This window comes from Lathyrus oleraceus, chromosome 5 (genome assembly GCF_024323335.1).
Source record: "Lathyrus oleraceus cultivar Zhongwan6 chromosome 5, CAAS_Psat_ZW6_1.0, whole genome shotgun sequence".
Taxonomy (NCBI): domain Eukaryota; kingdom Viridiplantae; phylum Streptophyta; class Magnoliopsida; order Fabales; family Fabaceae; genus Lathyrus; species Lathyrus oleraceus.
In genome coordinates this window covers 604,728,029-604,742,759 of record NC_066583.1, presented here as the reverse complement: position 1 = coordinate 604,742,759, position 14,731 = coordinate 604,728,029, and the positions used below count along the sequence as shown (strand labels likewise).

The following is a 14,731-nucleotide window of genomic DNA, read 5'->3' as shown; positions in this document are numbered from 1 at the left end:
CAATTATTTAATTAAATTAATAAATATAATATTAATTTAAATCAAATAATTATCTTATTTTTATCGGGGTGTTACAACTCTCCCCCACTAAAAGAGTTTTCGTCCTCGAAAACATACCTCAAGCGAATAACTCCGGATAAGACTCCTTCATCTGACTCTCCAGTTCCCAAGTCACATTGTCATCTGCTGGTCCTCCCCAAGCTACCTTCACCAAGGCAATCTCTTTACCCCGCAACTGCTTCAACTCTCGATCCTCGATCCTCATAGGTGATGTTTCAACAGTCAGGTTATCTCTCACCTGTACATCATCTATTTGGACTACATGCGACGGATCATGAATGTACCTCCTCAACTGAGACACATGAAAAACCTCATGTAGATTCACAAGTGACGGTGGTAAAGCGATACGATAGGCTACCTCCCCTATCCTCTCCAAAATCTGATAAGGACCAATAAATCGAGGTGTCAACTTCCTCGACTTCAAAGCTCGACCAACCCCAGTTATCGGAGTAACACGAAGAAACACATGATCTCCCTCTTGGAACTCAAGTGACTTCCTCCTCTTGTCATGATAACTCTTCTGACGACTCTGAGCAATTCTCATCTTCTCCTGAATCATCTTAATCTTTTCCGTAGTTTGTTGAACAATCTCCGGTCCAACCACAACACTCTCACCGGACTCATACCAACATAAAGGTGTCTGACATCTCCTACCATACAAAGCTTCAAACGGTGCCATACCAATGCTCGAATGAAAACTATTGTTGTAGGTAAACTCAATCAAAGGCAAATAACAATCCCAAGCACCTCCCTTTTCCAAAACACAAGCCCTCAAAAGATCCTCTAGTGACTGAATCGTCCTCTCAGTCTGACCATCAGTCTGCGGATGATATGCAGAACTCAATCTCAGCTTAGTTCCCAAAGCCTTCTGCAAACCTTCCCAGAACTTCGATGTAAATCTAGGATCTCTGTCCGAAACAATACTCGACGGAATACCATGCAAACTTACAATCTTCTCAATATACAACTCGGCTAATCTCTCTAACAGATAATCCATTCTGATCGGAATGAAATGAGCCGATTTTGTCAATCTGTCAACAATCACCCAAATAGCTTCACAATTCTTATTTGTCCTCGGCAAACCAGACACAAAATCCATACTGATACTATCCCACTTCCACTCTGGAATAGTCAACGGTTGCATTAGCCCAGACGGCTTCTGATGCTCAATCTTTGACTTCTGACAAGTCAAACAAGAATAAACAAAACTCGCAATTTCTCTTTTCATTCCCGGCCACCAAAATAACTTTTTCAAATCATGATACATCTTCGTAGCCCCAGGATGAATACTCAGGCCACTACGATGTCCTTCTTCAAGAATACTCTTCTTAAGTTCGGTAACATCCGGAATACACACCCGATTACCAAATTTCAAAACACCATTCTCATCAACTCTGAATTCACCACCTTGACCTTGATTCACTAAAGTCAACTTATCAACCAAAAGCACATCGGATTTCTGACCCTCTCTAATCTCATCCAGAATACCACTCGTTAATTTCAACATTCCCAATTTAACACTATTGTGAGTACTCTCACACACCAAACTCAAGTCTCTAAACTGCTTAATTAAATCCAATTCCCTAACCATTAACATAGACATATGCAATGATTTCCGACTCAATGCATCAGCCACTACGTTTGCTTTACCCGGATGGTAATTCAAACCAAAGTCATAATCCTTCAGAAATTCTAACCATCTCCTCTGTCTCATATTCAGCTCTTTCTGATCAAACAAATACTTTAAACTTTTATGGTCACTGAAAACCTCAAATCTTGATCCATACAAGTAATGCCTCCATAACTTCAGAACAAATACCACAGCTGCCAACTCTAAATCGTGTGTCGGATAGTTCCTCTCATGAACCCTCAGTTGCCTCGAAGCATAAGCTATAACCTGCTTATTCTGCATCAACACACCACCCAAACCCAACAATGAAGCATCACAGTAAACCTCAAATGGTTCCGACGGACTTGGTAATATCAGAATAGGAGCAATAGTTAACCTTCTCTTTAACTCTTGGAAACCTTCTTCACATTTTGAGTCCCAAACAAACGCTTGCCCCTTTCTGGTCAACATCGTCAACGGTAACGCCAACTTAGAAAATCCCTCAATGAACTTCCTATAATAACCAGCCAATCCAAGGAAACTTCGAATCTCAGCAACAGACTTCGGAGCTTCCCACTTAGACATCGCTTCTATCTTAGAAGGATCAACAGCAACACCACCTCTTGAAATTACATGACCAAGAAAACTAACCTCTTCTAACCAAAATTCACACTTAGACAGTTTAGCAAATAACTTCTTTTCTCGGAGAACTTCTAAAACCACTTTCAAATGCTCAGCATGCTCTTCTTCAGATTTCGAATACACCAAAATATCGTCAATAAACACCACAACAAACTGATCTAGGTACGGATGGAAAATCCTATTCATATACTCCATAAATACTCCAGGCGCATTAGTCACACCAAAAGGCATTACAGAATACTCATAATGTCCATACCTTGTTCTGAAAGCAGTCTTCTGAATATCCTCAGTTTTCACACGTATCTGATGATACCCAGATCTCAAATCTATTTTGCTGAACACACTCGCACCAACTAACTGATCCATCAAATCATCAATCCTCGGCAAAGGATACCGATTCTTGATCGTCACTTTATTCAGTTGCCTGTAGTCCACACACAACCTCATAGTACCTTCTTTCTTCTTAACCAATAACACTGGTGCACCCCACGGTGACACACTCGGACGAATAAATTTCTTATCCAACAGATCTTCCAGCTGACTCTTCAATTCAGCTAACTCAACTGCAGACATACGGTACGGAGCTATCGATATCGGTCTAGTACCAGGTACCAAATTAATCGAGAACTCAACTTCACGCTCTGGCGGTAATTCATTCACTTCATCTGGAAACACATCAGGAAAATCACACACCACTGCTAGATCACCAATCGCCAGTTTATCTTTAGCCTCCAAAGTCGCTAACAGCATAAACAACTCTGCCCCATCTGCTACTGCCTCATTCACCTGCCTCGCTGATAGAAACAAATCCTTACCTTCCTCAATCTCAGGAAATATCACAGTCTTATCAAAACAGTTGATAGAAACTCGGTTAAACACCAACCAGTTCATACCCAAGATAACATCAATCTGCACTAGTGGAAGACACACTAGGTCCATCCCAAAGTCTCTACCAAAAATACTCAAAGGACAATTTAAACAAACTGAAGTAGTAGTCACTGAACCCTTCGCAGGAGTATCAATCACCATACTACCATGCATCTCAGATATCTCTAACTTAAGTTTCACAGCACAATCCAAAGATATAAAGGAATGAGTAGCACCTGTGTCGATAATAGCTACAAGAGGAAGGCCATTAATATAACACGTACCTCTGATCAAACGATCATCTGCAGAAGTCTCAGAACCCGATAAGGCAAAGACCTTGCCTCCTGACTGATTCTCTTTCTTCGGCTTAGGACACTGTGGACTGATATGACCCACCTCTCCATAGTTGAAACAAGTTACAGTCTTCAACCGACACTCTGCAGCCAAATGACCACCTTTGCCACACTTGAAACACTTCATCTCAGCACTGGTACACTCATGGACACGATGTCCAGCCCGACCACATCTATAACACTTAGCAGGGGCGCTAGAGTCTCCCCCACTAGGCCTCTTCATCCCACTCTGCTTCTGAAAACCTTTGCCAGCTGCATACGGTTTCCCACGATCATTCTGATTCTTGCCTTTCCTATCAACCCTTTGTTGATAGCTCTCTGCTCTGGCTTTGGAATCCTGTTCAAAAATCCTGCAACAGTCAACCAAGTCAGAAAACACTCTGATCCGTTGGTATCCAATAGCCTGCTTGATCTCGGGACGTAACCCGTTCTCAAACTTCACACATTTCGAAAATTCTCCAGCAGCCTCATTATAGGGAGTATAATACTTTGACAGCTCTGTGAACTTAGCAGCATACTCAGTAACAGACCTGTTACCCTGTTTCAATTCCAAGAACTCTATCTCTTTCTTTCCTCTGACATCCTCTGGAAAGTACTTCCTCAGAAATCTCTCTCTGAATACAGCCCAAGTGATCTCAGCATTCCCAGCAGTTTCCAACTCAGTGCGGGTAGCAACCCACCAATCATTTGCTTCTTCTGACAGCATATGCGTACCGAACCTGACCTTCTGGTTATCGGCACACTCAGTCACTCGGAAGATTCTCTCTATCTCCTTCAACCACTTCTGAGCGCCATCTGGATCGTATGCTCCCTTGAACATTGGAGGATTGTTCTTCTGGAACTCACTCAATTGACGAGCAGCTCCCATTCCCACAACATTCGGATTTCCTCCAAGTACTCTAGCTAGCATACCCAGAGCCTCAGCAATCGCAGCATCGTCTCTACCTCTTCCAACCATCTCTATTCTGAAAACCCAACAAGCTAAAACAATAAGTACTGATAGGGTTACACAACACCTATCCCGTACAGGGGAAACAGAATAATTACGACTCGACTCGACCAACTATGCTCTGATACCACTAATGTAACACCCTTCTAAAATACCCCAATTATTTAATCAAAATAACAAATATGTATCTATCAGAGTAAATATGCAATTAAGGGTGTCACACAATATTTCACACTATTCATCAAAGTAGCTTGTCATGCTCATTTATTTATCAAATAAAACAGTTGCATAATACGCAGCGGATAGAGATCAAATCGATCATTCAAAACATGCAACATACTACATGTAAACTGGTTCAACAATCATCAACAACACAATTAAAATGTTCCCTCCCGATGTTACATCTATCAGAGCATGACCCACTAAGGAGACTACACTAGACTCCAAGCATTAGCTTCTACTCAACTCATTGCTCGTTACCTGAAAAATAGTTGTAAGGGTGAGTTCCTCAATCGATATAGTAAGCATTATAAAATATCATGTCATGTTAAGTAATTTAACACATTAATCACCCTAATCATATCACACATTCAGTAACGACACATCAACCCAATTATCATACTCAATACTACACAATTCCTACTCATACTCAATGTCAACACAACCACACGTATAATATTGGAATACATCCATTCATATTATACGCCATACATACATTATGAAATGAGACTCCACACATGCGGTACCGACTATTCTTGAACATATAGTTCAAGCTCACCGATCAAATCCAGATACGGCTACTAAGCTCACTAGTCCCACTCATTTGAGATCTAGTGACTCACTCACTAATTCCTCACCATGGGAATTAGCTACAGCCCCAAAGGCTATGCTATGCACACTAATCACCTAGCATGCAAACATCAACAACGAATCCACAATGATTCACTCACTAATTCCTCACCATGGGAATTAGCTACAACCCCAAGGGCTATGCTATGCACGCTAATCATCTAGCAATGCAACATCAACAACAATCCACAATGGACATATGCTCACACTCTAAGCCATACAACAGTCCATTCACAAATACATGCATAATATATACATTCACAACATTATGCATATCATCATACATCATCAACACATGTATCAAATACCATATCATGTCAAATAATTAATCACAGTATTAGCACACTCTACTAATACCCTTACTACTCAAAACAACAGGAAATAATCCCTATTACATCATCTGCCAACATATGCCAACCATCAATTAAGTACACAACATTTAAAACACCAATTTTCCACTCTGCAACAGTGTTAACCGGTTAACGCCCTGGGTTAACCGATTAACGCAGCACAAACACGCTTCCTGCCCAAAACTTAACAGTGTTAACCGGTTAACACCCTGGGTTAACCGGTTAACGCAGACAAAACAGCAATATCTCAGCAATCACAACAGTGTTAACCGGTTAACACCCTGGGTTAACCGGTTAACGCAGACAAAACAGCAATTTTACACAATACAACACAGTGTTAACCGGTTAACACCCTGGGTTAACCGGTTAACGCAAGACAGAAAGCTGTTCCTGCGCTAACACAAGGCAGAATGCAGAATTCTTCGCATTTTCCGCCGTTGGAGGACTTCCGGACCTCCGATTCCAATTCCGTAACAAGCTATACGTCCAGCAAATTACGACTCACACGACTATCGATTCAATTACAGTTTTTAATACAGTTTATCCAACGTAATTTTCAGCATTCACAATCCCAATTAGGGTCAATTCAACGGTTTATCACTACCCATTACATGCTAATCCATAATACCCATTAAACGACGATAAACCCCCCTTACCTGAGTTAATCCGGCAACTTTGAGCTTCAAGCTTTTCGTTCTCCAACCCTTGCTCTCTAGCTCTTCCTCTTGCCCTTTCTCCACTTTCTCAATCGCTTCTCTGTTTCACGTGAAAACCTTTTCTTTACCAAATGGAACTCTTTTCTTATTTCCAACATATATATATATTCCACTAATTATTATTCCCATAATAATAATAATAATAATCCAAAATTCCAATTATTTAATTAAATTAATAAATATAATATTAATTTAAATCAAATAATTATCTTATTTTTATCGGGGTGTTACAATATGTGGCATCTTTCCAGGGAATAAGAATATAGGGGAAATCCATCCTTGATTTTTTTGCTTTAATTATCATGGAGACTTTCTGTATCTGAAGACTCTGCAGGGGATTATGGTGTCTGATATCTGGTTACGAGATCTTTCCTCTAGGAGACTCTGCCAGGGAACAGTGATGTCTGACCTTTGAATGTAAATGAGAATTCAGGAGGAATCCTGTAATTCTTGAATTTGCTTAAAATGCAACACACTCTTCTTTACTACAAAACATTACTGAGGAGGAGACATATCCTTCTATTGAACGGACAGAGAACAACAGGAGATTCCCTGTAGTTTCTGAATATCAACTTTCTTCACTCGCTGAGGGATGGAGACCTCTGTATTACTCCTGCTCGGGGAAATCAAAGCTTCCTTCTCATCCTCTGCTGGGGACATTGCTGATCCCTCCTTAATAAATTACTGGGGAAATACCTGTAGTAATCCCATAGGCCAAATCTGTAACTTAAAACCTGGATCAAAGTCTTCATGATCAATTAACCGGGGAGTCTTCATGCCCCAAGTGAAGGGAACAATCTTCTTGAAATATTTCTTGCATGATCTCTTGAGGAAAACTAGGAAGCAAAACTGGGGATATCCAGAATCACAACCTCTGCTGGAAAAATATTACTGCCAAGACACCTGTGGAGATCTTTTCATCATATACATATGAGGATAGTAACATGAACATGTCTAGTTGGAATCACATGATTTTAGAATTACTGGGACCGCATGTCTCAATCCTTTTATTGATGTCCACAAATCAAAGTAAATAATCTTTATAGTTTTCAAAAACTGTTTTTAATTCAAAACTTTTGTTTCAAAACATATCTGTCAAAGTAAAAGAACTTTCGTAAATTGAAATGAAAATTAAGAGTGCCAAGAAATATAGAAAGGCTCAAATTGATTTGATAGGATGGTAATCAGCCAACAGCATGATTCCATATATCTTTACAAATTGGAAAATGGTAATTTCGTGGAAAAAGGGTACGTTGAACTACAATGACATCATTCTCTCTTCCACTTTTGAAACCTGTATTGCAGCCTTGAGAAAGTTGGAGAACTGTTGAAAATATTCTGATACTTCAATGATCTTATCTCTGTTATGCAGTTACTTGCCTGAAATCCCTAACTTTTGCCTAGATTGCCCTTTCGGGTTTTCAATCTACCGGGATAATATTCTCTTTGTTTTTTTATGTCTCTAATTTCTGCTTGGACCGCCCTTTCAGGTTTTCAGTCCACCGAGACGCTCATTTTTGCCTAAGCCGCCCTTTCGGGTTTTCAACTTAGCGAGCTGTTCTTTTCATTTTTTAGGCGAAGTATTTCTTGACTGCATCTGTATTCACGGGACGTGGAAGCTCTTCACCATCCATGTTTGTAAGAATTAAAGCACCGCCTGAGAAGGCTTTCTTGACAACATAGGGTCCTTCATAGTCAGGAGTCCACTTGCCCCTAGAATCATTGTGAAATAGTATCATCTTCTTGAGCACAAGGTCACCCTCTTTGAATTCTCTCGGCTTAACCTTCCTATCAAATGCCTGCTTCATTCTCTTTTGATATAACTGTCCATGGCACAAGGCAGTCATTCTTTTTTCTTCAATCAAATTCAACTGATCGTATCTGCTTTGACACCATTCAGCCTCTGACAACTGAGTTTCCATTAGTATCCTCATTGATGGAATTTCAACCTCTATCGGTAACACAGCTTCCATACCGTATACAAGTGAAAATGGGGTTGCCCCAGTTGAAGTACAAACTGATGTTCTATATCCGTGTAGTGCAAAAGGCAGCATTTCATGCCAATCTTTGTAGGTAACAACCATCTTTTGAATGATCTTCTTGATATTCTTATTTGCAGCTTCAACTGCCCCATTCATCTTGGGACGGTAAGGAGAAGAGTTGTGATGCTCGATCCTGAAACTTTCACATAATTCATCCATCATTTTGTTGTTCAGATTGGAGCCATTGTCAGTGATGATCTTGTTTGGAATGCCGTATCGGCAAATGAGATTATTTTTGATGAATCTGACCACCACTTGCTTTGTCACCTTTGCATACTAAGCTGCTTCCACCCATTTGGTGAAGTAATCAATTGCCACGAGAATGAAACGGTGTCCGTTGGAAGCTTTGGGTTCAATCATACCGATCATGTCAATGCCCCACATTGAGAATGGCCAGGGAGCAGAAATCACATTCAAAAGGGTTGGTGGTACATGAACCTTATCAGCGTAGATCTGACATTTGTGACACTTCTTTACAAATTTGCAGCAATCTGATTCCATGGTCAACCAGTAGTAACCAGCTCTCAACATCTTTCTTGACATAGAGTGGCCGTTTGCATGAGTACCAAAGGACCCTTCGTGAACTTCTTTCATCAACATTTCTGCTTCCTTTTTGTCAACACATCTGAGTAAGACCATGTCATAATTCCTCTTATAGAGCACATTCTGATTAAGGAAGAAACTGCCTGACAATCTTCTCAAAGTCTTTTTATCTTTTTCTGTTGCTCCAAGAGGATACTCCTGAGTCTGAAGGAAATGCTTGATATCGTGGTACCATGGTTTATCATCAAAACTGGCCTCAGCTGTAAACACATGTGCTGGTCTATCAAGTCGCTTGATCACAATTCTGGGTACTTCGTTTGGAAAACCCACTTGATACATTGAAGACAACGTAGCTAGAGCATCCGCCATATGATTCTCATCCCGAGGAATGTGATGCAATTCAACCTTGGTGAAGAAAGTCAACAATCTTCTTGCATAGTCTTTGTATGGGATCAAGCCAGGGTGGCGTGTTTCCCATTCTCCTTTGATCTGATTGATAACTAACGCTGAGTCACCATAAACAGTAAGATTTTTGATGCGGAGGTCAATGGCTTCTTCAAGACCCATGATACAGGCTTCATATTCAGCAATGTTGTTTGTACATTCAAAGCAAATTCTTGCCGTGAAAGGAATATGAGAACCTTCTGGAGTGATAATGACTGCACCTACTCCATGTCCATAAACGTTGGAAGCTCCATCAAATACTAAACCCCATTGAGAATCTGGTTCAGGTCCTTCTTCAGGAAGTGGCTCTTCACAATCTCTGGATTTTAGGAACATGACATCTTCATCAGGAAACTCATCCTCATTATCATTGTGATCTTCAACGGGTTGGTGAGCAAGGTACTCGGCTAACACACTGCTCTTGATAGCTTTCTGGGTATGATACTCAATGTCGTATTCTGATAACAGCATCTGCCATCTTGCAATCTTACCAGTGAGTGCAGGCTTCTCAAAAATGTATTTGATTGGATCCATTTTGGATATCAACCAAGTGGTGTGACTTAACATATACTGCCTCAATCTCTTAGCAGCCCAAGCCAATGCACAACATGTCTTCTCGAGTAAGGAGTATCGTGATTCACAGTCAGTAAATTTCTTGCTTAAGTAGTAAATGGCATGCTCTTTCTTTCCAGTTTCGTCTTGTTGACCCAGAATACAGCCCATAGAATTCTCAAGCACTGTCAAATACATAACCAACGGTCTTCCAGCAACAGGTGGTAACAAGATAGGAGGCTCCATGAGGTACTCTTTGATATTGTCAAATGCTTTCTGACAATCCTCTGTCCAAACACAATTCTGACTCTTTCTCAGCAATTTGAAGATAGGTTCACAAGTGGCAGTCATGTGAGAAATAAACCGGGATATGTAATTCAATCGTCCTAGAAAACCTCTCACTTGCCTTTCTGTTTTTGGTGCGGGCATCTCTTGGATAGCTTTTACTTTATCTGGATCAACTTCAATGCCTTTTTGGCCGACAATGAAGCCCTAGAGTTTACCTGACCTGACGCCAAATGTGCATTTGTTCGGATTGAGGCGAAGACGGAACTTCCTCAATCGTTGAAACAGCTTCAATAGATCTACTAAGTGACCTTCTTCTGAACGAGACTTCGCGATCATATCATCCACATAAACCTCAATCTCTTTGTGCATCATGTCGTGAAAGAGCGTTGTCATGGCTCGCTGGTAAGTAGCACCTGCGTTCTTCAACCCAAACGGCATCACTTGATAACAGAATGTTCCCCATGGTGTTATGAATGTAGTTTTTTCCATGTCTTCGGGAGCCATTTTGATCTGGTTATACCCGGAGAATCCGTCCATGAAGGAGAATATGTCAAACTTTGCTGTATTGTCTACCAACATGTCAATGTGAGGCAGGGGGAAATCATCCTTTGGGCTTGCTCTATTTAAGTCACGATAGTCGACACACATTCGTACCTTCCCGTCCTTCTTAGGAACTGGCACAATATTTGCTATCCACTCTGGATACACTGAAGTGGCAAGAAAACCAGCATCTATTTGCTTCAGAACTTCTTCTTTAATTTTGACGGCCATATCTGAATGTGTTCTTCTTAATTTCTGTTTGACCGGTGGACATTCTGGCTTCAAAGGTAGCTTGTGCTCTACGATGTCAGTGTCGAGACCAGGCATATCTTGATAAGACCAAGCAAACACATCTACATACTCTTTCAACAGGCTGATCAATTGCTCCTTGACCTGTGGGGATAATAATGCTCCAATTTTGACTTCTTTCACATTTTCTTCCGAACCCAAGTTGACTGTTTCCAAAGGCTCCTTGTATGGCTGAATAATGTCTTCTTCATTTTTAAACTGGCGGGCGACCTCTTCTGGAATCTCATCCCACTCTTCCTCTTCAGCTTCGAATACAGAATGTTCAAAGTTGGGAGAGGGCATGATGTCATTGTGTTCAACGGGTTTAAGTAACCTGTACAAACAATTGTTTTTAGAGGACTGACCATGACATGCAAAAATGTGTTCTTTTTAAGGTTTTTTTGTGTTACCATTTTCCGAAAAAGCTGAAAAGATAAAAGGACACAAGTGTATAGGAACACAAAAGATCTTTTTCATGGATAGTACGTTTTTGACAAAAGTGCCCATTTTACAAAATTAATGCTTCGCGCTTTGGGCTAAAGCGGAAGAATTTTGAAAACTGAAAAGCTTAATTACTTTGATATGTGGACACAATGTGGGACGTCAAATGCAGTCCAGTTCTTCATAACTACTCCTGGTGTCACAAATCTGGGGCCTTCGTCTTCTGTCAATCCCTCAAAAGTATCCTCCTCAACTGCTACCATGTTGATAAACCCACCGCTGTGAAAGATATCTTTGAAAGGTCGCACCACTGAAGTCTGCACTTGTTTTCCATCAACAAAGCCTAATCCTGCATGGTTAACGTTTTCTGGCAACTCTATCACCTTGCCCCACATTTCTGTAGGACCTGTCTTGACAATCTGATGGGCGTCTTTGAATGACGCGATTGAACCTTCACTTTTCTTGTAATCATCGATGGTCAGGGCCTGAAATGGAGTTTGAGCAGCCGTTTCGTCTGCTTCTATCACACTAAACGATGAAAGGTGGCTAATCAGCATAGCCTGCTCCCCATTAACCGTCACTATTTGCCCATTCTTGAAAAATTTTAACTTCTGGTGTAACGTGGATGTAATGGCACCCGCCTCATGAACCCATGGGCGTCCGAGCAGACAGCTATAAGCTGGCACTATATCCATAACCTGGAAAGTGATCTGGAATACATGTGGTCCAATACCAATAGGCAAATCAACTTCTCCAATGACTGATTTTCTTGATCCATCGAACGCTTTCACAATAATTCCACTGTGCCGCATTTGCCCCCCTTTGTACTTTAGCTTCACCAAGGTAGACTTGGGCATGACATTCAGAGATGAATCGGTGTCAATTAGGATATTAGACAAAGAATCCCCTTGACAATTGGCTGAGATATGGAGAGCGAAGTTGTGATTCTTTCCTTCTTCTGGCAGTTCTTCATCACAAAAGCCTAAGCCATTGCACGAAGTGATGCTGCCTACAACATTGTTGAACTGCTCTGCTGTTATATCCTGTTCTACAAAGGCTTGATCAAGCACCTTCAGTAGTGCTTCTCTGTGGACAGCTGAGTTCAATAATAAGGACAGGATCGAGATTTTTGACGGTGTCTGTAGCAACTGATCTACCACTTTGTAGTCACTGAGCTTGATAATTCTAAGTAGTTCATCTGTTTCTTTATCAAGGGTTGAATTGCTTGTTTGCCCTTCTGCTTCTCTTGTCACTGGTACCACGACTACTGGATCTTTCTCCACATTTCTACTTGGGATAACCGGCGGAGCGAACACGCGGCCACTGCGCGTCATTCAGCTATTTGCTGCGATATTGGTAACTGAGGCTAAGGTTTTAATCTCGACCTCTTTACCGTTCTCAATAATAGTTGCTGCGTAGCGGTAGGGGACCGCTTTATCTGAAGTGTAAGGCATTGGGCCCGGAGGGCAAATCACCATTGGCTCCCTCGGATGATAAGCTATCTCTACTTTCTCTGGAATGTTGAAGCAAGGAATGATGACATTCACCTCTTGTTCTTGTGATTCTGGAGAACTCACTTGTCTAGAAATCTGAATCAAACCCTGATCAAGGACGCCTTGCAAATCATCTTGAATCTTTCTACAACCTCTTGAATTGACTGAACATGTACCACAGATCTGGTGGTCATGTTGAAATAGACCATGAGCACATAAAACAGAATGAATTTCAACCAAAGACCGCCGAATCTCCTCTATCTTCGTAACACGTTGTTCATTGAGACAAACTTCTATATTGTTCACTGATGAAGGACCATGACTTGGCATTGGATTGTCCTTCACATTGGGACCCATGTTCTTGAAGGTCAGGATACCTGCTCTTGTCAACTTCTGTACTTCCAACTTTAAAGCAAAACAGTTGTCTAAGTCATGACCTGGAGCATTCTGATGAAAGGGACAAGATACCTCTGGCTTGTACCACCAAGGTAGCACTTCTGGTACAAGAGGTCGTGGTCGTGGTTGCACAAGGTTTTTAGTGATCAAAGTTGGATACAATTCTGCATATGACATTGGAATTGGATTAAAATTGGTTCTTCTTTGCTGCTGTGGTGGACGTTGTTGTAACTGATGTTGATGTTGTTGAGATTGATGTTGTTGCTGATACTGAGTATTCTGTTGGAAGCGGTTGGTACGCTGCTGAGGGTATTGGACTTGAACTGGAGCGGAAGTGATTACTGGAGTCACGGCTGCTATATGTTGGTGTTGGGAATGGTAAGGATAATTGATCCTTCTTGGATGATTATAGGACACAGCATTAGTTTCTTGTTCCTTCTTTTTCATAAAACCGCCGTACCTCTTTGCCCCGCTTGAAGATGAACTTCCTTCTCTGACTAGACGCCCTTCTCGAACTGCTTCCTCTAAACGGACTCCCATGTTTACCATGTCAGTAAAGTCTGTAGGAGCGCTTGCAATCATCCTCTTGTAATAAAAAGTATCAAGAGTCTTTAAGAACATTTTCGTCATCTCCTTTTCTTCCATAGGTGGAACAACCTGTGCTGCAATTTCGCGCCACCTTTGCGCGTATTCACGGAATGTCTCCTTTTCTCTTTGTTGCATGGACCTCAACTGATCTCGGTCTGGCACATTATCAAGGTTGTATTTGTAATGTTTGATAAAGGCCTCGCCTAAATCGTTGAAAGTCTTGATCTGAGAACTGTCTAATCCCATATACCAGCGTAAAGCTGCACCGGTAAGGCTGTCTTGAAAACAATGAATGAGCATCCTTTGGTCGTTGGTGTACATTGACATCTTTCGCACGTACATAACCAAATGGGTCTGTGGACAAGAACTTCCTTTGTACTTTTCAAATTCTGGTAGTTTAAATTTTGCTGGCATCCTTACGTCTGGAACCAAACACATATCATTTACATCTCTGCCAAACAGCTCTTTCCCACGAAGAGCTTTTATCTCTTTTTGTAATTCCGCAAACTGATCCTGGAATTCATCCATTCTATCATTGAGACCAGGATCCTCACTTGGGGTAGGGCCGTGATAGACAGGTTCTCCTAGGTGAGGAGTATAGTGAACAACGGGAGGCACATTAGTGAAGACAGGAGCATTTGGTGGAACGAACTCTTGTTGATATCTATCTTGATTAAGATCCCTGGGTATTTCCCAAGGACGGGATGCTGTAATGGTAACA

General features: G+C 41.2%; 1 protein-coding gene across 1 annotated transcript; it reads right to left on the bottom strand.

Annotated features, from left to right (window-relative positions):
- Positions 1-12,867: 12,867 nt before the first annotated feature.
- Positions 12,868-14,145, bottom strand: LOC127082355 (uncharacterized). Its single transcript, XM_051022589.1, has one exon. It carries the CDS (start codon positions 14,143-14,145, stop codon positions 12,868-12,870), a length of 1,278 nt encoding a protein of 425 aa, XP_050878546.1.
- Positions 14,146-14,731: the final 586 nt, after the last annotated feature.

Bases quoted from the DNA above. Each gene is read 5' to 3' on its own strand.
- LOC127082355 (XM_051022589.1), bottom strand. From the start codon at position 14,145: ATGCAACAAAGAGAAAAGGAGACATTCCGTGAATACGCGCAAAGGTGG.